The 27,594-nt window shown below is 42.5% G+C and overlaps 1 protein-coding gene across 1 annotated transcript in view; it reads left to right on the forward strand.

Moving 5' to 3' along the window:
* The first annotated feature begins 221 nt into the window (after positions 1 to 221).
* LOC146176786 (neprilysin-1-like) overlaps positions 222 to 27,594 on the forward strand; it is a 76,852-nt gene continuing 49,479 nt past the window's right edge. Inside the window, exons 1-7 of the mRNA XM_084581388.1 lie at positions 222 to 282; positions 8,301 to 8,462; positions 9,187 to 9,267; positions 15,624 to 15,823; positions 20,994 to 21,188; positions 23,302 to 23,388; positions 26,841 to 26,974. Of these exons, the coding sequence (XP_084437514.1) occupies positions 222 to 282; positions 8,301 to 8,462; positions 9,187 to 9,267; positions 15,624 to 15,823; positions 20,994 to 21,188; positions 23,302 to 23,388; positions 26,841 to 26,974 (920 nt within the window). The remainder of the gene's footprint in view (positions 283 to 8,300; positions 8,463 to 9,186; positions 9,268 to 15,623; positions 15,824 to 20,993; positions 21,189 to 23,301; positions 23,389 to 26,840; positions 26,975 to 27,594) is intronic.

Here is a 27,594-nt window from a genome sequence, read left to right on the forward strand (position 1 = left end):
GAGTCCAGTAAATAATTCTCCGAACGTCAAATTGAATACAGCGGCTGTGAAAAGGGTCATGGCGACAATCTGCTCTAGATAATGATGGAAGCTTAACTAATTCTTCGCCTTTAAGCATCGTAAAGTAGCGACCCTGAGCGCTGCACTAAAGGAATTTTCAGTTGGAATGATATATGCAGTAAATTTATTTACTTGACTTTGATATATAATTTATTTCTACCATGAAATCCTTCTCTCCAGGAAACTACACAATCTGTGACAGCGACGTGTGCAAGCAGCGAGGTAAAGTATTCCTGGCTGTTCGTGTCCTTAACTTCTGTGACTGAGCTGGGCCATGCGCTTATGGCTCTGTGACCACGGGTGAAGGTTCTGCAGTTCTTAGTTTTCTTACGAATTAAGGCGGAACAAAGTGAAGAAGATGGCTACACAATGTCAAAGAAACCTGAAAAAGGGTTGAGGAAGGGATGCCATCAACTCATAACCCACCGTTCCGAAAACAGAACTTGCCGGCCCGGCCGAATACTCACATCCTTCCCAAAACGCTGGCTTGTGAGATGATGCTCCCAAGAAGCAAGGTTTTCAATATATAGCATTGACCGCACTGTCAGAGCTGTGCCTTTAAAGCAGATAGCGGGATGGGTACACAGCGCAGATTTCGTAGGCTTGTTCCTCACTGCTATGGAAGCGAGAATTCAGCAACAGACCGTGATTTGAAATTTCTTTTCCGGAATGCGGCGCGCGCGCATATTTTTTTCATATCCTGCTCAAACTGTAGTGATCTAGTGGCAGCGGACATAGGTGGTGTCCAATCGGAACCAGCCGCAAAGCACGAAAACTTCCGCGTCTTTCTGCGAGACGCGCGCCTGTTGCGCTGTGCTTGAAACTTGGCGTCGTCATGCCTAAATTCGACTCTTCATGTGTTTTATAAGCGCAAATGAAGTAGTAGAAAAGGTCATAATGATCACACATTTTATGACCCTATTTAACGTTTCGTATTTGTACAAACCGGGTAAAAACTCGCTGCAAGTGCAACCATTACGACGTGTGTCGTCTATTCGCGCTGAAGTTTGCATGCATTATTTATTCGGTGAAAGTTCGTTTTTCGTTGATATTCTCATTCAGTCACTACATATATATTTAACATATACTAGAGTAATCATTGTTTAGAGGTATTTCGTTAGCTGAAGCCGGTAATTAGGCTGTCAGGCAGCCGCAGTTTAGCGATACTATAGGAGCTGAGTGTCGCGCAAGTTGTAGCTGCAACGGCTAGAGCTGAAAGCATGCAAATACCACGAGGACATTGTGCACTTTTTTGCAGCTTTTACAAAGCTTTATTGGTTTATGCTGCAGTGCCTGAGGTAGTCAGAAAAGCTAGGGTCTTGCGGTACACTGCACCTATCTGCAAGCATGGCCGGTACACCGCGTTTTAGTCGCTGAAATAAAATTGTGACATGCGATTCTAACAGTGTGCTGTGCTATTCCTACACAAGATCTAGGTTTACTTACCAATGCTTCGAAACTATAGAACTATGCGCAGTTTTTGCTATGTTAAGCTGCATGCTCTTGACAGCTCCACTGATTTTGCTTACATATGCGCTTTTTTCTTCTGAAAACTGTAGGAGGTAGAATGCCAAAGAACTGTATCATGGTTAACATTGTCAGTCAATGAAAACGTTAGGAGGATCGCGAAATAAATACAAATCTCTCTAGCATTTGATTTTTACTTGAGTTGTATTACAAAAATTCAACTGCATGACATGTATGAGTTGCATTTTTAGCACTGCTGTATTCATTTGGCATTCATCATACCCCAAACTGTATGTATAGGCAAGACTGTATACGGCCGAAAACCTCTACTAATGTTTGTTGAGGGCCTGGGTCGGCTAGTAACGTAGCTATTTCGGCAGTTAGACATATCCACTTGCCGATGCTGTAGTGCATGCAAGAAAACGCCACTAATAAACAAAATTAACCAGGCATAGTGTAATTGACATTTTACGCCATTCACATATAACTGTGGAAGCTCTCCATGCTTTATTCCCCAATAATGATTGCTGCATTATGTCGGCCAAAAAAGGGAAGTATTAAACCAAGTGCTTTGTTTTAATGACATCTCTTGAAACCTCCAGAAACTTCAGAATCAGAATGCGAAACAAATATTTCTTCGAATAAAAGCTGGGAAGAGCCTGTAACTAATCTGCTCTTGTGTACTTTGTGCTGGAGTCTGACAGAAAAACTATAGATTGTGTACATTCAGATGTTTCCGGCAGGCACATAGGCTGTTAATGCATACATACTGAAATGTGGGAATGTATAATTTCCGCACTATATGCAATGTGTTCAAAGTAAACGAATCAAGTACGAAACGCTAGGCATAAATTCTGCTTCTTCATAATGAAAACATCAATTGAAAGCAAGGTATCAACGATTAGCACAGCTTTGCTATGGGCATGAAGAGAAACAGTCAGGCACAAGAAAATAGCCAAACATAAAAGTGACTAGACTTTTATTATAGACATGAAAGAACAAAGATTCTTGGAAATGGGAAACCGTTCTTGTATTGTAATTACACCTCCTAACACTTCCTCCAGCAGAACGTTGGCAGAAATGTTTTACAGCATGTGATTAATAGACCTCCAAGCAAGGCTCATGCAGAGTAAGAAATACCGAATTGTGACAAAATGCCTAGTACAGGCTGTAGAAATGAGCTTCAAGAGATCTCCGGGCAAGAAAAGCAAGCTGTAAGAAAATTCATAGTATAGAGCACAGAAATCTTGCCTGGGGAAAATTCATACTTCTTATCCTTACAGACATAAAAGCTGCTTGCTAGGCCAGCCCCTGCCTACCTTGCAGAATTTTGCACTTCTTGTGATAGCCGATGACCCCCAGCGCCTTGATTTTCATTTGAAGGCCACACAGCAAATGAAAATAACGCAAACTTCACGTATGCAGCACCTTGCATTGCATCACAAGTAGCTTATGTAGATATTCATTTATTTCGCATGCACGCTTAGCAGCACATAGGTAAATATAAAACTGCTTTGCTGAACAGCAAAATGTGGCTTTATACCATGTGTCTCAGCTGTCAGCTTTTCTATGTGTCATACAAATAAAGATGAAAAATAGCTGGGCAATGCTAGTGCCATCCTGAAGAAAAGATTTTAATGACTCTGACCCAGAGCATATAAAAATACTATTATCTTTATTTCTGAAACAGTCTTTAACGGTCTCTATTTCCACACAAAACTAAAATAAACACCACAACACCATGCAGGTCTGCACAAGCAGGGAACTATCCATGTCCTGCTCGTATTCCTCCGACATTTTGTGCATGCTCACGGTGATTGCTTGGCTAGTGAAATCTTGTTTCGCTGTCTGGAGTTAAATCAGCAAATAATTACACAACAGTATATAAAGTGCTAACGGTGACAGGCTTGCCTAGTCAGGCAACGGGGCCAGCCATCGACAGCTGATTGCACTGGCCGTGGTTGTAGAAACTTGGATTTAGCAGAAATGGCTGGGGAGAAAATTTCTCAGTACTTATAATATCATATCACGCTGCACTGACGGTGGCCAAACAACACAATTTGCGAACCTTTTGAAGTCTTGGAACGACCGCTTGCTCTTACCGCCGTCATGCGAAAAGAGCTCTAGCGCATAGCCGAAGTCCGAGCGATAACTTGGTGCTCCTGAACGAAAGAAAAAAACCTACTTCACAATCTTCCCTAGCTTTAAGAGAGCTATTCAACACTTGCCTTTGACAAAATACTCAAAATAAAGCCTCGTGTTCTACGTGCAACTCGCCGTCGATGGTCAGCCAGCGGATTGCAACGGCCAACTGTTTTCGCCGTTCACAACTCGAAGGCACTCGGGGCATCTTGTATTGCATTTTAGTTGAGTTACCGTAGTTGGAAGCCGAGCACAACACCACATTCCCAGCAAATTTGGCGGAGATATCAAGAGTATAAAAGTCGCAACCGCCAGCCTGCAAGCAATGCCGCCAGAAACAAAACCACGAAAACGACCCGGAAGTCAAAATTCACGTGACAAATCCTGGCCGGGACGCAATGTCCACCAAAACCTGGACACCACCTATTAGCTAGGAGCCTCGATCGGCTAGCAAGCCAGCGCCACCCTGCGAGCAGCATGGAAAGTATTACCAAATCGCTCCGGCACGCCCGGCGTAGGAGGCTGGTTAACACAGCGCCAAACCAAAGGCCTCACCGAAGACATTGCAAAACAAAGTGTTGTGACAAATGGCTATTCCGGCCGCGATTTATGCCTTAGACATTTTAATGATCAGTAATTTTATCTTGCAGAGTCAGTTTAAAAGAAGCGCTCACTTTTGAAAGCAATACATGTAAATGATGTGAAGGAGGTCCTCTCCTCTGAAAACACAGTAAATTGCATGCCTCCGGCGAACAACGCGCGGCCGCACTTCATCTTAATAAACGCCTGTTTTAAAAATGCTCACAGTTCTGGCTGCTTCAGAGCTTTAGTGGTTTGCTCTGCCATACATAACGTATCAGTTATTATATGGCTACGTGACAATTTCTTTCTCTCAATGGTACGATACCCGAACTTCCTATGTATAGTCGTCTGTCAGCCTTTGAGGCATTGATATCGGCTAAAAATGTCTCTGAATGCAACCTACAGTGTGTATTTGCTCAGTCGGAAGCTCTGGGACCGGAACCGGAACCGTGCTGTTGCTGCGCGGCGTATACCTCGCCGCATAGGATGCGATGCCATATATATATATATATATATATATATATATATATATATATATATTATATATATATATATATATATATATATATATATATATATATATATAGTTGCCGTGCATTGAGCCTATGTATACAACGCAAGACGGAGTTTTTGACGACACCATAATACTCATGATGTCCTCAGACTGAATTCGGGACGGCAAGAACAAAATGTACCATTTGAACGTATTATCAAAGTGATCGAGTAGCACGGGCGAAAGTTTTTCCGCACAGATGCCAGTTGATATGGTGACATGCAATCAACAGCGCGAGAATGTGTTGCGTTCTACGCGTAGGCGTAATCGGGTGCAGCGGCAGGTACGAGAATTCGTATCCGCTTCTCACATTAAAATCCTGTATTTTATTCTGCTCAGCTCCAATGGCGCTTCCCCCTATTACTGGCAGAGGCTTCACTAATTAGTATTCGTCGTTGGATTTCACCGTCCTAAGTATAGTACACTAAAAATGTTAACATAGTGCATGGTAAGCTGCTGTGCTGCACGAAATTTCAATCACGAACAAGGAAAGATGGCCCATTCATGCAGGAAAAGAAAATGTTTATCGACGGAATTGTTGGACATGAAGAGTATAGCATGAGAATGGAGGAAACAGTCCCTTGTGTACATCTGGCTAAGGTGAAAATAAATATTCGAAATCAGCGCACAGCTCATTGCAGTTAAACTAAGTTTGTGATAAATTAGCTTCACACACTTCCACCACTGAATATATTTTTATCTTCTAGGAGACAGGTGATAAGCCTTTGGGAAGATCTGTATAATCATCCATTAGTTAAAAAAACAGCTATGCTCTCTTTAAAGCAAGGCGGAATAAGCACGCATAATGGGAAATCCATCAAAAACTATTTATTTTGTCGCAATTTAGCGGTGTGCCACAAACGCTTACCAGCTAACTATTTAGAGCACGTACAACGAGCTCAATAGTATGCTTCAGGTAAAATCTGGCTTTTCAGACTACAGTCTTCCTCGCGTGCTGTTCTCTGAGATCAGCATCTTTAGTTTCTATGGAATGGGAACGAATCGCGATAGGTAGAACAGACAGAGTTTTTATGGCTTGAGAGAGGAAGCCATCCTGAACGATTGCTTTTCTTCTAGACAGCTGGTAAATATATAGCTATCGCCTATATTACTAAAGATTGATAGCTAGCAATTTGTACAAGTGCCGGTTTTATAACACGGTGGATGGCCGTCTTCATTTGACTGCATAACGGGAACAAAACACTTCCTCCCTATTCTTGACTTGCGTTTGGGGAGGAAATTCAAGTCGATTTCGCATACAGCTGCGTCCATAGCATATTCTTCGGTAACCGACAAGAGTTGTATCCTGTCCGAGGTAACGCGTGTAGTGCGACAGCCGCAATCAAATGACTAGTGTAAGCCGTTTATCTAGATTCACCGAGAAATATATTTATGTGTGTGTATATATATGCCTCCAGAATCCACAACCCAACAATTTATGATCAAAATCGGCTGCTTTGCTAAATGATAAATAGCAGCATCCTCGCCGCAGCGGGGATGCAGCGTTTCCGCACGCGCGTTGTCGAGTGCATCCTGCAGCAAGTGCGCTCCTCACCACGATAGGCGCTCCCGTCGGCACCAGTTATGTTCACCCGTTGCTCATATGCATTCAATTTGCACAAAATCTCACATGCATACGCAAGTGCCTTGAATGTATGTAATACTTGCGTGGAGTGCAGTCATTGCTTCGAACATTGCACATCCAAGACATCCAGCGCATACTCATATATATACATATACATACATACATATATATATATATATATATATATATATATATATATATATATATATATATATATATATATAAGATGAGGTGGGGCCGCACAAACGAAAACAAAGGTTTACTTCCGACGTTTCGGCCGGGGCCCTGCCTTCGTCAAGGAATTCCTTGACGAAGGCCGGGCCCCGGCCGAAACGTCGGAAATAAACCTTTGTTTTCGTTTGTGCGGCCCCACCTCATCTTATATATATATATATATATATATATATATATATATATATATATATATATATATATATATATATATATATATATATATATATATATATATATATATATATATATATACGATCCTCTTTATGACTATACAAACCTAATAAATCTAATACAGGTTTCAACATGTAACTTTAATGAAGCACATGTGAGATTTGTGTAGTCGTCCTTCTGAACGTTTCACAAGAGATGTGTAAAGTTATTTATATTCGCCTATGTTTGCTACAGCACGAAACACAATATAGCTGCCAACCATAGCACTCGTTTTTCTGTGGTTTGAAATGAAAAGCGATACATTTAAAGTCCTGACGATGCAAAACAGCGCGTAAGATTATGGAGAAAGATTTTAGGGATGCTAGAAAAACATGGGACAAATAATATTTGTCAAACCGAATATAGTGCGATAATGAGGGAAGCTGCAGTTCGCCAGTAAACATGGTGCCATCTGGGAGATGATTTAACCGATTCTACAGAGATCAGCTCCGCTTCAACGGCGCACTTTATCGCAAAGGCCGCGGATTCGTGATGCCATCTAGGTGCCGTCGCGGTAGCGTAGTGGTAAATCTTTTCTCTGTGTTCTGTGATGTCTCATGGCTATCGCTTATCTGCTGGTAAAAATGATGTCGGCCGATAAGACAAAATAATGGTCCTGACTGCCTCCACAGCTTCCGTAGAAGATGAATGCTGGCCACTCACACTGACGAGAATGTTTCTCTACTGGTAACATATTCAGTGACAGTTTGACATACGCGAGGAACATTTATAGAGCTAATCCTGAGCCGCCCGAATGGTTGAGCCTGTATGGCTAATTGTCACATTGAAAAAGTTTCATGGTTATGTGAAAACGGACGTTTGGCACGTGCTATGCGCTTTACTGGCTGCGCTGTATTTATCTTCAAGCATGCAGTAAGGACATAAAAAGCTGTGTCTCAGCAGGTAGGCACTCGGCGACTGACCTCGAATACCCGACTTCGAATCCGACTTGTACAAATTCTGCTCGATGGCTTTTCGCGTAGTCTGAAACACTGCAATAGGTCATGAGAGAATTGGTGAGTCATAGGCTCCACCCCTCTTACTCTGTGTTGTCTCGCGGTGTTGAAATACACGTCGGGAAGACAACACGTCCAACCGCTGCAGCGGACTTGCCATGTGGTTGTGACCACACGAGAAATCTTCGGCAATAAAAGCGAAGCAACGTAAGATATGATAAGGTCGGTGGTTGTGAGCGTATGCCTGCTTTTGTGCTAAGAAATAAGCCCTAAGAAGAAGCGGTGACGATAAACAGAATGACTGTGTAGGAAATAGCTTAAATAAAAAAGACGGTGTTCTTGATCTATTCATTGAGGGACTGATTAAATTTCAAATTTTATATGCGATCAATTTGTTTGTTTGATGAATAAATAACCCTATTGCATTAAGTGACTCATAAATAAGTGATCATTTTCTTGGATATGATTGACTGATCAATAAATGATTGATGTATCAAACTACTCTCTCCAGCCCGGCTCATCAACGCTTCCCTCGACCGCTGCATTGACCCATGCGAAGATTTTTACTCCTATGCCTGTGGTGGGTGGATACAAAACCATACAATACCACCGAGCAAGTCTAAGACGGGTACTTTCAACTTCCTGCGTGATGAGCTGCAGGAGACGCTGAAACGTAAGAGTTCCCTATATTTGTTGTTTCCCCTCTAATTTCACGTGGTACTATTTCGCTGCTTCCATTATTTGTTTATAGTAATAAATGTTTTTAGAAAAAAAGAAATCTATGTTTCTAAAGGGCCCCGCAACGCAAACCCCACGGCGTTTACCCTTTGTCATATATAATCGCAGAAATCATAGTTCAGTCAGTACTCTCTGGAAAATTTACTAAGAACGACGATGCCGAAGCGTAGCGGTGATATACGACAGTAAGTACAAAATGCTAATCGATTGGGCGTTCTTTTATTGATTAGTTGGCCGTCCGGTCAGAATATTATATTTGAATAGCCAGAAAATTTGTGTCAAAAATTATTATCACCACATATCAAGTGAGCTGAAAAGATTCAGTGTATTTTAATACCACTCAAATAGCAAGAAAAAATTACCCTGAATTAGGTTACGAAAACAATCGGGTCGAAACATGATCCCACAGCCTATACTATTCAATTTGCTCCGACGCCATAAGAGCACTTTCATATTCTCGGACTGCCCATGTGATCAAATGTTCCTGCTTTTTTACAACTGAACACTTTGTTTCTTGTGAAAGCAGTGTCAATCAGCTGCAAAGTTGTCTATGCTTCTGCATCTTCTATTACTCTAAGCTTCTCGAGTATATTAACGGAGTTGTTTCACATGTACACTCAAGTGATATTATAATTATCTCATTTATCCCTTTCATTTAGGTATACTCGAAAATATGACCCTGGTTTATGAGTGCCAAAACGTGACAGACAAGGCTGCTGTTGCTTACAACGCCTGCATGGGTACGTCAGTGTCCTATACTTATTAACATAAAAAATTTGTTCTTCTTTATCATAGCAGAAACTCTTAGCTTAGATGAAAGCTAACATCTAGACTATATTTTAACCGCACAAGCCAGCCTCGTTTCCGTTCCCGCAAATGCAAGCCCACTGCAATTTTACTGCTAACTGTACATGTTACAAAGCCAGGCCTGCGCAAAAATAGTATTGTTGTCGTTGTCTTGGTCGACATTGCGAAGGCTTTGGAATTATTAAAACACAACCTATTATTTTTGCATCAGGACTATGGTGTCAGACGCAAAATTCATCTGCTTCTTTAAAACTTCCTTTTCGATACACAGTAATGAGTACCAATGAATGGGTTCATGTCTTCAATTCACAGTTACAGGGCTGCCACATGGTTTAGTTATTGTAGGCATTATTTCTTCCCTATACTGAGACAGTTTCACTTTACCTGGCTTTGCGAGTCTGCATTCGCAACTGAATAATGGTTCTAAGGAGCACATGCTCAAGATGCTAACGAAGAAATAGCATTCGTATACTCATGCACTTTTCAGAAATAAGCGTTGCGGTTTTTGCGTACTTGGCGCGAAAACAAGGCTCCCTACAAACCAGGAGAATTTCGCTTTGGATGAATAGGAGGTCGCTGCTGCATTTTGCTTTGGCTGACCTTGATTTGACGACCATGCTGACGCTAATACACGATATTTGAAAAAAAAAACCACAACAATATTATTTTTGCGCAGTCTTGGGTTTGTTAACCTGTGGAGTTAGAAGCAGAACTGCAATAAGCATGATCTAGTTTGTGCAAGCGATATCTGATCGAAAACACTGAATATCTGAAATCTAAAGTACCATTGACTGTTATGCATGTTCTTATATCACAACTGTGGTACGCCAAACTAATTTACGGTATCTTTTAAAGGGTAGCAAAAGTGAATTTTAAAAGGGCAGCCTTAGTTTAGAAGGTAGAAGGTGTCTCAGTCGAGCTATAGTGCCAACAGCCATTGATGTTCAATCTGTTCTATTCGTAGTCGTATGTTTATATTACCCTTTCTTCCTTCTCTTTCGGTGAGTGCAACATACTCTGCGTTTGTCATACTTGTTTTAAATCGAGCAGTTTGCTTTCACGTAAACATCCAAATCTAGTAATACAATTTTGTTCGTTCCTCAATAAGTGTTTCCGGGATCCCTGACAAGAAATACGGTGTGTCATCAGCACAAAAGTTGAGATTTATGCTATGTGCTCAATATGCTTTATGATTGATATAAAATATGTATAAAAGCTACCCTTGTAAGCTACCATGGGGAAAACTGGTGTGAATTCTGTTTAGGATTTATTGTTATGAATTTATAGATATTGCTCTTGGTCGGTAGCAATAGTTGTAGGGTTACGCAGATGCACTCTCTATTCAAACTTTATATATTAAGTGCTTGCGGTGTTCCGTGAATTCCATACCTATGTAAATTTAGAACGAAAACGATATTACCGGGGGAAACGCTTTTGAAAAATCGATGTTAATGCAAGGACTACATGTTTCTTACTAAACGCTTCTACAATAATTTATATTTAGAATAAATGTGTGGTTTCTGTGGCTGCATAAAATCATGCTGATAGTCGAAGAGAAAGTTTTGTAGAGAAAACTTATTTGGATATTACAGATTTTTTTATCCGTCTATTAGATACTGCTAGCCCCAATATTGGAAGGCAATTCGACAACACGCATTAATCTTTAGGTTTTTGCATTTTAAGCACTCGTAAAATCTGCATTGGCCTAGAAAACTCAGTTGTAGAAAAATGTAATTCAAAATAAAAGTGGCTATGGGTCAAATATCGCAACACAGATGCCCTCTCCCTCCCCCCCCCCTTCCTTCCCCGCCTATCCACACGACTTCAATAAATTATGATAGCGAGCTATAATGAATACGCGTGAGTACTTAATGTAGCATGTTTCTATGAGCATTATTACAAAAAAGAAATGCGAAGCAAGTGTGTTAGCTCTTCCTTTTTGGCTATTGATCGATCACTTTGGATGAGCAGGGATTATGTCAGACATTATTCTGTTACAGTATATTCAACTTCAGATGATAGAAAAAATGCTCAAAGCGAAAACAAATCCCTATCCAATAGTTGTCTCTAAACATTGGCTTAAGAAATCATAGACGGGCCATCTGCTTTCTCGGCGTAAATGTCTTCTTGCTGAACTAGCTAATACTTGCATCGAAAGCCTTTTTTCGCGCTTCCCGCAGCAAACAATGCTTTCGGAGTCGCAGAAACGTGCTTCATTTGGTCTTTGGATGCAGTTCTATTGTTTCTTATGTAAATATTCACTTTTTTGGCCTTTTTAAGAGAAAGGTCGCCTTCAGCTATGTGTGCATATGGTACATTGTTTGACGCGCGAAAATGGCGCCTGTTTCATGACGGTGGCATGCCTGAATGTTAGCATTTGCAAGAAAAACACCAGAACCTTGCCTAAATTATTATCTATTTACAGAGCACTTTCTGTATCTGCATACGATCCAGCCGACACTGACGTCGAAAAATGTCGAATAGTGTTCGTTCTGCATAAGTTGAAATTCGTGCTCTTTGAGTCACAAGTACAAAGCATCACGATGCTTTCACAGACTGCTCGGATACTTCTTAAGGTTTTCATTTTTTTTTCTCTTGTGTTATGTTATACTTTCATTTTTTCTTATCGTTGATTATTAAAAGGTAAGCTAATATCCTCGTATATCCTTCCTGAGCTATTGCTCGAACACTTCTTTTAATATGCTGTATTCGTGCTTTAGCTCCATAATTGCCTATTGGAAGAGCACGAGCTCTTTCGACATCCCAGTGAGTGGCATTTGTTGGCAGATGTGGTTACTGGTTTGTAAATAAGTGTGTGCATCGAAGAGCTTGTCCCGCTACATGAAAGTCAAGTTATAGGACAAAACCAGTCTTCAAGTTTCCTTTAAAGTTAGGATCAGTGTAAAAAAATATAGAAATGTTACTTGGGCTACACAATGAATGTGCAGTGAACGGGCTGCCCATTAGGTGGCGGCCTGTTTGACGTTCATGTAGGCACTCACAAGAAAAGCTGTACGAAGAAAACCAATGGGGAACCATTATCACCAGCCAGAGTAACTGAGTCCAGGCTCTGTTGCCCCCGGTTGCCGCCATAAGTTTTTGAAATTTTCAGACTACCAAAAATGAGTTATTGAACATTTAAAAGAAGCAAATTGCCCCGCCGCGGTGGTGTAGTAGTTGAGCTGCCTGACTACTGCGCTGGAGTACCCTGATTCGATCGTGACCGCCAGCTGCTGCGTTATGATGGAGGCGAAAGGAAGAGGCATCCGTGTGCTGTCGGATACGCTGGATCCCCAGGTGGTCGAAATTATTCCGGAGCCCTCCACTACGCCACCCTTTCCTTCTTACCGCCTTCACTCCCAACTTCTTCGCTTCCCTTAAGGCGCGAGTGCAGGTGTCCATAAAAACAAGTGTGGTAGATACCGTGCCGTTTCCTTCCTGTGAACCAATCATTATAAAAAGAGAGGAAACTGCAAATAAGAACATGTTTTTCTAAAGCCCCACACAACGCTTGTAGCTGCTTGGACTGCATGATGCCCGCAGTATAAACATTTGCATAAAGAGGACGATAGATGATGTCATGGGCACTGCATTATAGATGATATCAGGCATCACCTCCTTGTAGCAGTAGAAGCAGTAGTTGTCGGACGAAACCCTTGCATTCGTAGCGCACGGAATGAATAGCTTGTGGCCGTAAGGTTCGCTAAATGGCCATGACCGCAAATAAAACAATTCTCAGCTACCGGTTTTCAGCGAGACGTTGATAATATTGGTCTGCTCCATTCAACTTTGACAATTGATAAAGATCAAACACGAACATAAAGAGCGGAACACATGTTTGTTTTATGTTTCAATCACTAAAAACTCAACACACGTCACAAATAATTCCGCTCAAATGGCCATCTGAAGTGCGCGTTCACCTGACGTTAGCATACTAACGTCGAGCTAAGCTGTGAAGGATTAACAAAACGTAGTCTCACGACTTGAATTCCGTGCGATGGCATGTCCAGTCTTTGTCAATATAAAGAGCCCAGAAAATTCGCTTCTTAGGTAGTCCATTCCTATAAGACGCTTTCAGCATCCGTGTTAGAAGGGAGCGGGCAATAGTTTCTCTCAATTTCAAGACGTTTCCAGCGTTGGCGATGCATAACCCACCACGTAGCATGCCCACAACCTAGCCCTTTAAACACATTACTTTAGATGAAAACTATTCTCGCATACTTATTTAAGAAAGAAAAGGATCTCAAGGCGACATGAAAATCAACTCATCAACATTTGTGCCATGTCTGAAAATCACCCTTTTTAGTGCCACAAGTGAGGGTCCGTAAGCCTCACTTGCATTTCTATGATTACGGCCTCAGGTAGCCACAGCAGTAACTGAATAACTTTAATAAAATTACAGTAGTTTTGGTAATTTGTGGGAATTTACAGCGTAATTAATGACGTTTCAGGTCTAGTTTTGTAATTCTTTAATGTCTTCAGGGCAGCAAGAACAAATGATTCTCTTCAAAAGCACTTTCACTAAATTCACCACAACTGTTTGATGAGCAATGACACTGCAAAAGGAACGATGTGCGGCAAGCCAGGTTCGGACAGAGTTGCTAGCTCGTAAGCAAGACGCACACAGAAGGTGGAGGAGCAGGATCGACTAAAATGCACGCAGAAGGTAGCGGGACAGAGCACACTGGCGTATTCTCTGTCCCGCTACCTTCTTTGTGCATCTTTTTTGACATAATATGTAAAAGTTTTTAGAAGAGAAAAGGACAGAAAGCAGAAACCAAAAGTAGGTATTGTCAAACTCATGACTTCATGATTGGCAACCTACGCATCACGGATATAGCAGCCATATAACTCTAAGTTGAGACTGTAAGTGGTAGCTGGGCTAACCGTTATCCTGTTAGTACCGAAAATAAGCTTAAAAGCGTCCTCTGCAGCATTCGTAGTGGTAATATAAACGACAGTGCATTCAGTGATGTCATGCACCAAAAGATAGAAATTTCCTTGATTGATACCACCATGTGGAATATGTTGAATCTTGTTTGCGGTGTTATAAAGCATCAAAATGACAGCTAAATTGCCGTTGATACAACTAGAAAGCTCAGGAGAACGTACCGTGGAAGGTTTATTGATTTCCAAAGAGGCTGAGAAAACGCCAGAGTTGCGTTTGATGCAAGGTACGTGATGGGTAAACGGGATCATTCACTAAGCGGGAAGGTATAAGGTGCCGACGAGCATCGGAAGGGGGAGATGGCGCAGGAAAATCAAAGCTGATTAGGAGCGCATAGTGGGACTGCGTCGGCTGGAGGCACAATTTTGTCTGCTTCCCGTAAGGCGGATTTGGACAGGCATTGCTGAACGCAAGCTACTGGGGTTGTCTGCCGGGAGTGCTGAAGCAAACATATTTTTGGAGCTTCTAATGATGGAGACTGTATTGGCCAGCAACGACAGTAGGTTTGTCACTCGTATCTGTTTTGAGCGCAATGAAAGTGCGAGTGTTTGACCATACTTCTATTTTAGTTCTTTTTGTTGCCTTTTTCGTATATTTTCAATAGCGCGTGCTAAAGAAAAGATGACGGAAGGAATAGTTCTGTGGAAGGAAATTTGGTCCAAAGAAGAAATAGGCCGTGCGTCGGCGCCTGGAGACAGCCTGCTATTTGTATGCATAGAAACTCAACAGTAATTATATTACTCTTGGAAAGTAATCATAACTTAATATGAATAATTTTCCAACAGCAATTGGTAACCTAATAGCAGTTGGTGATTTTATTAAAATGATTGATAATTTATTTCTATTTTTGAAGTAATTAATTTTGCTATGTATTGTCTCGGCGCACTTGCTACTAACAGATATATCATCACCTTTTTTGCTGTCAAGACGTGCGTGGTTTTGCAACTTATGATTGCATGTGTGTATATATAATTGTGTGTAACACGTGCAATAATGTATGTATGTATGTATGTATGTATGTATGTATGTATGTATGTATGTATGTATGTATGTATGTATGTATGTATGTATGTATGTATGTATGTATGTATGTATGTATGTATGTATGTATGTATGTATGTATGTATGTATGTATGTATGTATGTATGTATGTATGTATGTATGTATGTATGTATGTATGTATGTATGTATGTATGTATGTATGTATGTATGTATGTATGTATGTATGCATGCATGTATGTATGTATGTATGTATGTATTTGGCCATGTCTGCATGTCATATGTTCACATGTTCACGCGTTTGTGGTGTGTATACTAAAGCATGTACGCCTCCTTTTTCAGCGGTTCCAACATCACCAGACCGACGTGATGTGATGCTAGAAATAATGAACGCGTCTGGAGTCGTTCGTTGGCCGATAACAAACGAAACTCAAAAGGTGTTTGAGAATAGCTCCGAAGTGCTGCACATGACTGGAATCTCCGCAATTCTTTCCTTCAATGTGGGAAGAGACATCAAGATGCTAAACTCTAATATCATTGGGGTAAGCTGACAGCGACCACATCTAACTCAGCCAACGAGGCTGCAGTTTTTTTTCCTCAGAGCACCGAAATAGCTACACGGGCTTGTTGGTAGCTGCCTGTCAAAGTTAAGTGATGACTATTATTAAAGTGCGAAATTCTGTGAAGTTCGAACTCCTCAAGTGCATGCACTGAAGCTCATAAAGGAAGCATGAGAGTGATCTCGTTTTTCCCTGGCAGGTGAAGTCGTTGTCATTTCCACTTATTTTTGTCATGTAGGCCAGCTCCGGGTTCTTTGAATTTTGTTTGCCCTATAAAGCGCAGCTTTAGAGGGTTGTCTTGTGGTAGCTGCAGCTGACATGGTTAGATATTGATTAGTTTTAAGGTTGAGCGACTTCATGCGAAAGCGTGTATTGGCCGACTCGGCAATATTTGCCACTTCTGGTTTTTCGTTTCAGATAGGAGGCTGGGGAAAATCGCACCATCCAGGGCTCTAGCTTTCAGAATTATACATGCTACCCATAGACGACAGAGGCACTACTTGTCAGCACGGCGGAGTTAATCTGGGTTTGCATCCATGTCAGGTGGTCTTTCCGATATGGTAGCTCACAGCGGTATATTAAATAGTATTTCCGTGATATTCGTTATATAAGAGATTAAGAAATGTAAGCGATTAGTGAGCAAACCAGTGCAAAAGCACGTGTACTCGAATGAGATGCAAGAATTCTGCCATGGGTGGGATCCTTTCGTGTGGCCGCATCATACTCTTAAGTTCGGCGCTATAACGTTCGCTGCAATAATCTTTGTGCATTTTATGCCTATCATGTAGCTTTTCTTGAAGGTCTGTCAAGCCATGGCAACTCCTTTCGCCAAAATAAAAACCTGACAGGAGCAGAGCCCCAACTGCACGGTGTAACTCTAATGTAAGAGTCGTCGATGTTTAGCAGCCATCGCTCTGCATATGTTGGATCACATGGCAATTTTGAAATTTAAGTGGACTACTTGGTGCTTTTTGTAGCCTAAAATTGTTCCGAAAGCTCTATTCATCAGCAGCACCAAGATATGTTACTCATTTTACCAGGTACAGGGCGTTCGGTATTGCAACGTTGAAACTGATCTTCAGATGTAAACAGCCACCCAGAAAGCGAAACCAAACACATTTGGTTTTAGATGTTTAAAGATACTTTCACTCATTTTTTGCTGCTCAGATTTTCTCTATTTTTATGCTACGCTACAGAATAGCGTTGCGGCCGCAGGATCTCAATGGCTGCAAGATTAGGCTTGAAAGGACACCAATGGACACTTCCGCCTCCATGGACTTAGTGGACTTAGTGCGTCATGCAGTACGCCTTGGAACATACAACTACGACTAAAACGTTTTATCATGGCCGTATGATAGAATTTCGACTAGTAGCAACACGGTCTATTTACAGCTATAGATGTCGCGCACTGTGGTCACGATGGCAGTTCCTCCTTCTAGCGACGCAGAAATTGAAGTTGAGGGCACATGTTTCACCACCATAGGTGGAGACAGAGTGTTTCATGGAGCCTTTTTCTTAGGAGCGGGAAATTTCACGACTTCGCATGAAAAACAATGAGAATGATGCGAAAACATGTAGAGGGTAAAGTGAGTTCACCTTGTAGTGCACAATTTTCTACACACGTTATTGGTCATTGGAAGTTCAATTTTACAGCTTCCCTAGAAGTTGCTAGAGCGGGTTTTGACTTGCTGATGAAGGAGATTCCGGTTGAGATCGCACCGCTCCCTCATCATAACTGCTTCTAGAAGTCACTAAAGAGAGGGCGGACTTTTTGACGAAGGATTTACCAAGAATAAACACACCGGTCCTCCATCATAACAGATCATCATTGACGCCATGGCATAGTGAGGAGCGGATGGACGGATTGAACATAAGAGCATTCGCTTGAAAACAGTGTGGTGGTAGTGGCCACAATATTTAGCGTTTTCCTTGGATTTCCGTAACGTTGTTATAAATCAATCGAGTATTTTCACTTTACTAATGTATTCCCGCATTTGTTAACATTACACAACCTTCTGATTTACAGGCACCGATCTTCTAGTCGCTTTTTCCCATCCTCACCGCAGATTCATTGAACTATCTTCCACCGCTATCATTCATTGCCGATTTACCACACTGCACATGTGCCATTCTCTTGGTTGAGGTTTTCCTAGCAGTGTGTACTAAGCCACCTTAATCAATTTTCTTAGAATCTGGCGCTGCTTCTCCAGTTATGGAAAAAAATCTCTTCCTTAACTGCCTTTTCAAAATACGTTTTAGTTGAACACTCTGCTTCCTTTCCGTTGAATTTACTAAGCGTTTACCCGATGTATTTCTTGACTGACGTTTAAGTCTTTATTTCTTCATTTTGTCTCCTGCATAGTTACTGATTAGTCTACAAGTTATTTTCGTTTTCTGTCAGCCAACGTTTTTTAGTTGCAGGTGTTCAAATTATTCAGTTATTGTCTAGTTATCTCATGCTCCCATGCATAACGTTTTAATATTAGTTTCCTGTGCTTCAAAAGATGACCAGGCCGTATTTATCTGCGCCCCCTCGATTGCGATTTTTCCAAGGTCCCTTAGTGCTAATCGTTCAACAGATCTCAAAACAGATCTGCAAAAGAAAACAATAATACCATTTGTTTCCTTTGCAAATACACCTCAATACCTGATATCTGTTGTAGCCCTCTTGCCTGCCCCCTTCAAACCCATATGTTTCATTATAAGGTTGCCTGATTGCCGTTTTGCTATAACAGACTGTTCGTGCTGTTCCATGTATGTGAGTTGTTCGTTTAGCTATAACCTGCGGTATTTGTATTCCGGAATTCTGAGTATTTAATGGCTTTGTACTTTAAGCATATGGCTGTTGTAACTATAAAAATTGTCTATTTCGAAGTAACTTCGCTAAACTTGAAGACTAGAGCCCCCCGTCGTGTTCACAAAAATTACATAAAGTATGCAAGTCTCCCTGGCTATTGCTAGCAGTACAATATTCTACGTCATTTCTGCTTATCCTATACGACAGAATAAACCTAGACGACTTTTTTGTAGCCTCACTTCAACATTTATTGAATAAATCATAAACAGGAGGCTTGATGGGGAACAACCTTGTTCTATTTGTTTGCACCGCCAGCTTGAAGGTGACACTGCTGCCTCGTCGGTATTTAAACAGTTCCAAAAAGACTACATTCTCTTAGTTTGTGACCAACACACAGTGGCTGGGACGACAGTGAGTGTTCAGTGCGTGCCGCCCACGTGTGCGAAGCAATGCGTCCCCATAGGGCCGGCCCCTTTAGCCAGCACGTAGAGTCCGCACCTGGTCAGCAGAGGCGCTCATATGGTCACCATGTGCCACTCTAACGCGCAGTGTGTCGCGATCACCCGCATGTCGTGCGTGTATACCAACATCCTGTCGTCGTGTGGTTGACTTGCGGGCAACACATGATCATTGTGTCATCTCCAGCTGGTCAGTAGGGCAAGATGTTTTTGTAGCACCTGTTGCAGTTCTATCGTCAGCTCCTCGTTGCATGCTGATCCACACAAGTGCTTTAACAATTTCTAAGCGAAACTGCAATACAACAAACAATTTAGGCAAAGTCGTGCGAAAAACTACAGGACTGTGCTTAAGTGCGCTTAATGAAAGAACTGGCGAAAGGTACTTGAAGAGCTGTTTTCATAACTACATTGTCATTCTCATCCCTACCATTATCATATTATTAGTAGGGGTGCGGGTGACAGTGAAGTATCACAGTGGCACTGAAGGGATGCGGAGACATAAAAGAGTCGCCTTAAGAACTAGAGAAGGCTATCATATAGATGGCACTGGAATTGATGCCTCGGCGGGGCATACTCCGCCACGATCATGTCTTGATTAGGACTTTTATTGCACATCTTTACAAAGGGGAACGCCACAACCAAACTAATTCAGTCATGAACATTGGTTTAAAAGAATGCGTTGTCGGGCGACTCGGTCAGACGTATTTTCCGAAGTATACTGCACACACAAAAACAGGGACGTGAAGGCACACACAAGAAGTGCAGACTCGCGACTGAATTCATAAGAAAGGAAACTCATCCTATATGCCTTCAAGCGTCATACCTAGGACCATGCGCAGTTCAATATTCTGCCTTCTTTTTTATAAAGATTGATCGAACGGTAACTTATACAATCATCGTCACGCTTACTGATGAAAAACGCATTAGGAAGTTCACGTGCGACCTGATCTCTGCTTATCTTTAAAAATTTTGTTTTCGTTAGCAAAGGTAGGCATGGCTTGTCGCGTGTAGCTTCCGGGCAAGCGCCGCAGTGCAGGGCTAAATTCTACCCTGTTTTATTCTTCAAAGGAAGCTGGTGTTCTCTTAAGCGGTCATTTAAACATCGGCCCGTCTGGCCTATCTCTGCGCTTGTTGTGTGTACTTTCACATCCTTGCTTTTGTGTGCACAGTATACTTTGGGAAGATGTCAACATCGGTGCCACCATATTTGTCAACATAATTTCAATTCACGCTAACTGTCATCGCTACTGTCACCATTGTTATTATAACTAACTACAGCGACATTGTCATCGTTAGTATTATGTGGTCTGTTTTTACGAGCCCAGTGTGGAGCAGTGGTTTGCGCGCACGGCTGAAGATTGGAGAGATAGTGGTTTGTTTCCCATTATAGATATTTTTTAGGTTGCAGTGCGAAGGACGCTTTTGCCTTAAAATCTGTAAGGGAAACTTAAGCTCCGTAGTTAGCGTACGACGCGTTAGCTTAGGTTACCAGCCGACATTAAAGCCCTGCTGTAAGCAGATGGTGTGAACGTGTCAGCACTGCCTATGATTAGGGTGCTTGACTCGGTATCCAAGGACACTGGAAGGTTGATTCTTGTTTCCCCGTCCCACATGAAAAGACCAAGCCGAGTAAGCAGCTCCTTCTAAATTTCTGTTTTCATGTTGTCTTTTTTAAAACTCGCAAATCTTAAAAGCTTCTGTTGGTTATGTCAGCTGCCTGCCCCACCTATTGGCAACATAATTGTAGTTTTTCGCTCACAACACCAGCCGACCGCGATGACGCTGAAGCCAGACTTTCTGGCGAACAAGCCCTTTACCTATAGCTTCAAAAATAAAAATTTGTATTGACAGCGTATTTTCATGTGCAAAGACTGACTCATGATTTTACTTTTCCCAGCTCGATCAGTTATCGTTCGGCACAGTGGGCCGAAACCAGCTCATACACCCTGAGAAAGACGAAAACAAGGAAATAATTAAGGCCTACAAGTATCTCATCGAAACGGCACTCAAATTCATGAGACCCGAAATCACTGAAGAAGATCTGGCTCGACTTTCCCAAGAAATTGTAAACTTCGAAGGGCAGTTGGCCAACGTAAGTACGGAAACGCGTGCCTTTGTTTTTTCTTTCGTTCCTAAAAGAAGACCTTGCTCTGATAGATAATGAATTTAATAACCTAATTTAAACGTCTCCCAATGCGAGCATTCCCTTCCTTATAACGAACAGTACATAATTAACTCGTGTCTTCTCGCTACCCCAACGTTACACCCATTGTTTTACTCTTCAAATTTATATTATCTTTGTTCAATTTACATTTAGGCCTTATTATTTCCTTCACTTTCAAGCCATGGTATCGTACAGCTCATTTAGTACTCGTCACCCAAAAGTTACTGCCAAAGGCGCTCTACGTCATTTTCTTCGCAGCTGTTTAGCTCAATTGTTCTGGATATGCACCTATTCCTCAGACACATTTTCTTACCACTTCCTGATGTGGTGGCTCATGTTGGATCGTTAGTCTGTTGAACCCCAGTATGCGGATTAGACCCTGCCTGAAGCGGTCGCCTTTCGATAGAGGCTAAAAGGAAGACGCCCGTGTACTTTGCAATGTTCAGTTAAAAGACGCCAGGTAGTCGAAAGTTTCGGAGCCTTTCCCTACAATGCCCCTCATAGCCCGAGTTTCTTTGGAAGTTATAACCTAAGGGTTCCGACACGTTCCTAACTGTGGAAAACGTCTCTTTTCTTCTCAAACTGCCACTCCGAGCTTTACTCAGCGTACTTCTGTTCTTATAATTTTTCAGTTCTGCCAATATGTTTCACGCCTCCGGGCGCGGGCACGAGCTACGATTCCTCTCCCGAGTTTCTTACCGATTAATTTCATCAGCAGATGTCAAATCAATGCTTACGTTGTTTTCAGTTGACTCTGATCCTCAGCTCTTGTAAATCAAGCTGTCTCATTAGAGCAAGGTGGTACAATTGCTGCGATGCAGTGACGTAAAGTGCGATAGAGACTGTCTCGACTATCTCTTTCTATAATCGTTATGCATAGTAGCCTGAATGCTTCCTGTAAGCATCTAGTCAAAAGAAGCTAAGAAATTGTTTTTAACCGGAGTTTCCAGCTATCTTTGGCCGTGGGTAAACATTATTGGAGGAATGCGAGGGAAAAATTTGCATGCAGCTGACAGTCGTCTTGTGTCCTAGATCCAATTTCATATGCTATGAATAGTATTTATAAAGCTAAATTACTGAATATTCACTTAAAACATAAATGGGATTGGTGAAATTATAGGGAACCTTCAGTAACTCTATTTTATTAATCGCAGTAAGGAATATCCCACGCGTGTCTTTTTCCGCACTCCAAGAAAAGACCGCGAAACACACAAAATTATCTGAAAATAGCGCATTCGCGTATCACGATTGTGCTGCTCTCAAGCGTGGTTAGAGCGAGCGAATGTAGCAGCGGCCAGGACTTGATCGAAGGCCCCGTTGCAGCGGCAGGACGGTATGTTGGCGACGGTGGCAAGACGCTTGCCGCGGTGGCGGCAGCTCGCACCGTCACATGCGTCGATTGGTATAGTAACCCTCTTTGACATATTGGCCTGACGATGAACCTGGCCATGGAAGCTGGTTCTGTTTGCTGAGACCACAGCTGAGAGCAGGAAAATCGTGGGGTTCGAATGCACTAGTTGCGCGATGATTTCTTTTGCAGTTCGCGGGCTTTGTTTCGAGTGCAGATAAAACAGTTCACGTTGAACTCTTTATCGCGAATAACGTAGTCAAGGGTTTTGAAGATACTCTGTCTCCAAAGTGAACATTTAGTAATTCAGAAAAATTACCTAAATCGCCAATCCGCGTATTATAAAAAATGTCTGTGGAACTCGAGACAGCTAGTAGCTGCACGCAGCTGGTTGCTTTTATGTACTTGAAATGTTATATTATTTTAGCTTTTGCGTAAATTATCGGGAATATCCGATATAAGCCAATCATTTTACTAATGCGAGCTTGGAGGCAGTCATATGGTGTTTGGGGAACATTAGCCTTCATCGTGATTATTCATACATGGCGTTCGCTGCATCCAGCCGCCATTTATTTTGCATGTGCACACAAAACTGCAAAGTAGAAGAGAAGCTCTGGAGATGTACCTCCGCCTTTGCATGAATCAAAGAACATAACTGCGTCCCAGATTTCAAATAAGCCGCCTTTCTTGCAGATGACGGCACCTCCTGAAGAGAGACGCGACATAATGCAAATTTACAACAGAACCACCATCGCCGATCTGCAAGAGAATTTCACGAGCGTAGGTAAATTTTATGTGCCATTCAAAGCCGTACATGCTGGGAGGTCAGTATGAGAATGCAACTTGTTTATCAAGGGAGATCTCATTCATTCATTCATTCATTCATATCTTTTTTGATGGAGCAAGGCGCCCCTAAATTTTATTTCATATCACCGGAGGTAATTTTATTACAAAGAAAGAGAGGGTGCAATTATAAAACATAATAATTTGCAGGAGCTAGCTGATGAGTATTCCGCGCCAAAAGTTATGCTGGTGGCAGCTAACTTCAGGACTACTAGCTGGATAATCCAAGTCCGGATGATAATCAGTCCGGATGAAGTAACTGGAAGGTGAAAAGAAGTGACAGGAAAGGTGACAGCGGTTTTTCCTTTCACTTCATTTTGCCTTTAGGTACCTCATTCGCGCTCAATGTTTGCGGGCCATAATGAACCAACTAGCCGAAAAAGAGATTTATTCATTTCGCTAGTCCAGGCAAGGCTCTTCATTCGGTTAGTTGCTTGCTAGATTCGAATATTGTGGCTAGCGCACAAGGAAGACGCACACAAAAGGTTGGGGGACCGGACTAGCTTGCCAGCTATCGTCCTACCTTCTGTGTGCGTCTTCGTTGTGCGCTAACCAGAATATCCGAATGCTAGTCCATGTTGCCGATATTCAGGGCTGCCACTCAGTGCTGTGACCCTATCACACTATCAACTGTTTATCAATATTTTCCTGGAATGTTACCAACGGTGACATATCCGAACGAAGATGAAAAAGCGCATAACAAAATTTTCGATTTCGAGTCAATGATAACATGGCTACAAAGATTCGCCTGAGAAGAGGTACCTTTCGCTGTTTCACAAAATAGTACAATTGTGAAGCGAGCGCTCGCTGATGGCGCAAGCAGCATACGTCGTCTTGGATAGTCAGGGCTTCAACATTTGCCTCCGTGCCGAGCCAACCATTCTCTCATATATCTTGTCCACTGCAAATATAAAATTCGACAGAGGCAGCTAAGACTGGCTACGTGGCAGAATGCCAAAGTATCAGTCTTTGTGAGGCACAGTTTCGGTGCAATTGCTCACAAATTCACTGCAGCATTTTTATGTCCTGCATTGGTGCACACCAGACCGGAAATACTTGGACAGCAAGAAGTAGTTTAATTTCATTCCAGATTTCATTTGTCTCGATTTCTCGCAATGCTTCAGTGCTTCAAAATCTGTCATCATTGCTGCGTAGACGCTACCACCACGCTCGCCCGTTGTACACAACAATTATCATTACTGCATCAGCAGTACGAGTCGTAAACACAAGCTAGAAAGTTACACGTGCTAGAACCCGTTCAATAAATGACCCGTTAACAGGAATAAAACCAACGGCCCCTCGCGGCATTGCGCGCCAGCCTTTAGGGCGGAAGGCTTCATTTCTAACCCCAATGTCGAAAAGATTAAGACGAAAGCATTTTTTTAGCCTAACACGTGGTGTTAACAAAGTGTGAGCAGAAAACCCAACCCGAAAACATCCTTCTCGCTATTAACTAGGAAGAAACACATGCCATCACGTGGAATCTAGCCACCATCCCTCCTATCCGCAGTGGAGCGCGCATGCCTCTACTCCACGTCGGTGTCATGGAAAACAATGTTCTTTTCCTCATCTAGCCTTAGGATAATAATATAGATGATAATGACGGCGCAATTTCCGCTCATAAGGATACTTAGGCGCAGACCTGTAATTCTTACGTATTTAACTACAAACAATTCCGGGTTGTCCTACTCGCGGTAATCTTTACGGGTACAAACGAGTGCTGTAAGATGAACCGTGTATTCTGGGTTGTAACGCTTTCGCTTATATGAATGTCAAAAAAAAAACAATAGCACTGGCAATCAAATATTGTGTACTTATTAAGAAATATAAAACAAAATATTTGAACGAATAAAAGAAGGTAACAAAGGAGGCAGAGGCACGGCGGAACAGTTAACTGTCACGGCGCTCAGGAGAAAAACGAGAGGAGATATCTACGCCTTGTTGCCCCGGAGGTGTCTGCGGTGGTTGACGACTTCAACGCTAGTTATTTAGTGCATTAAAGTATGGTCTGAGAAATCATCATTGCTAGCCTACGCAGTAATGTTCATGGCATGAGCGTTGCCACTGGCTCCCCCTCGCCCTGTGTGGAGACGACTGTAATCGGCCACTGCTATTCCTTCAGCTGCAGTAACGTAGGGAATAATTTGAAAACCACTACGGCTCAAAGAAAACACAGAAAGAAAAGGGTATCACATGTGTCCTTTTCTTGTGTTGTTTTCGAGTCATGAACCCACTCGCCCCACAAGACGTCATTGGTAATGAGCGCTGCTGAAAATTTTTGAACTCCTAGATGCGCCATCTGCCCGTTCGGTGCCAAACACAGCCTTGTGCTCCTACTTGTGGGATGCTCGCCAGTCGGAGAACGCACACTCCCGCCTAGGCAGGCATACAACAGCTGAAGCCAGAGGTCTCGAAGGTGCACTCCGAAGCAAATTGTGCGGTGCCTCTCAAGTCGTACGCAGTGCGATCATCCGGGTCTACGGGAGGTCGAAGCTTTGCAGACACCACAGACACTAGCTCATTTAACGTAAAGTAAGCATAGAAATGAACGATTACTACTTGGCTTAGCCGCGATCCTGCAGTTGTTAAGACACTCGACTACTGTGCACAAGGATACGGGATCGAATCCCGGTTGTGCAGTCGTTTTGAAGCGAAAGGTAATTACGCCATTTAATGCCAAGGCCATTGGAATGCCGGGGGCCACAGCTTCACATGCGCCGTTGCCATGACAACCATTCACGCCGAGCAACAAACATGCAGCCCGCGCCGCCATTGGCGCTCCTCTCGCATCGCCATGCCTGACGTCATCTAAAACTACACATCTCACTGCGCACACGCCGTGCTCTTCTCGCAGCTGCGAAAATCCGCTGTGCATGCGCTCGCTTTTCAGATCCACAATAGCCAAAGAACCAACCGATGTGTAAATAAAGAGCTTTGCCACGTGTAACCATGAGTAATGAGATTTCGCTTACACAGTAGGTTTACTCAAGCTAAACCATCATCAATCTTTCTTCGATTGAGGCGAAAAGCAAGGCGTACGTGTGATATGAGATGAGAGTGCACGTCAAAAACCCGAAGTGGCCGAACTTTCTGAAGCCCTCTACTATGGCGTTAGTCTAGCCTTAGTCGCTTTGTAACGTTAAACCCCCTAAAGTAAACTAAACTACTACCTCTGTGCTGTACGATGTCAGTGCACGTTAAAGAACCTCAGGTGGTCGAAATTTCCGGAGTCCTCCACTACGGCGTCTCTCATAGTCTTAGTCGCTTTGGGACGTTAAACCCCACAAACCAAACCAAACCAAGCTACATTTTGTTCGGCACAGTTCTTAAGGCTGCTGAGTGTTTGTAGCCTGTATAAATCTCACTATTTGTTGTTCCGTTTTTGGCAGATTCCACTCCTCGATTTACTACAGAAAGAAATCACCAAGGCAAATATCACGCTAAGTGACAATGAAACAGTAGAATTGTACGCCTTGAATTACTACCAGAAACTAGATTATTTTCTTCGATGTACTGCTGACCCGTAAGTGTTTAAAGAAACTTTTATTGAGTACGTTCAAGCTCTTAACAGATTATGGTCTATAAAAATATGTTCAATGAAGGTCGTAGTCGTTTACGGATAAAAATAAATAGATGAAGAAGCAGCAGGCAACGGCAAAGTCTATTGTACTTTGAGTATCAGAATGGCGGTGTGTGAAAGCGAAATGAACCAGGATGCTATAGCGAGACGTACATACTAGTGTGATGATGAGAAAGGACTAGGGCAAAGGTGAGTCAAAAAATGTGCAGTCTAGCAGTCTGCCCTGTCGTTATAGCATGCGCCCCTAGCAGCTGAACTCTACAGGCGAATGGCCATCGTTCTGTTAAGCAGGGATCCAGGCACTGGTAGCGGGCACCTGTAGCGAAAAGAGCCGGAGCGGTGGTGGCTTAACTTTGAGTCAGCTGGTCCGCAAAAGCGCTTCCTCTTCCTCTTTCTCGTCTATATGTCCGCTTAATCGGAACTTCTTTACAATCTGGCCCCCGCAGAAAAGAGGAGCCATCCTGGTGACTTAAGGAGACGAAATGATAGCCGGATCGTAATACGGTTTTAAGCGGTCGACGTGAACAATCTCACACCCACGGCGGCGAAGGTGGGTAGAAGCG

Source organism: Amblyomma maculatum, chromosome 10 (assembly GCF_055883805.1).
Source record: "Amblyomma maculatum isolate TAMU_Amacu chromosome 10, ASM5588380v1, whole genome shotgun sequence".
Taxonomy (NCBI): Eukaryota; Metazoa; Arthropoda; class Arachnida; order Ixodida; family Ixodidae; genus Amblyomma; species Amblyomma maculatum.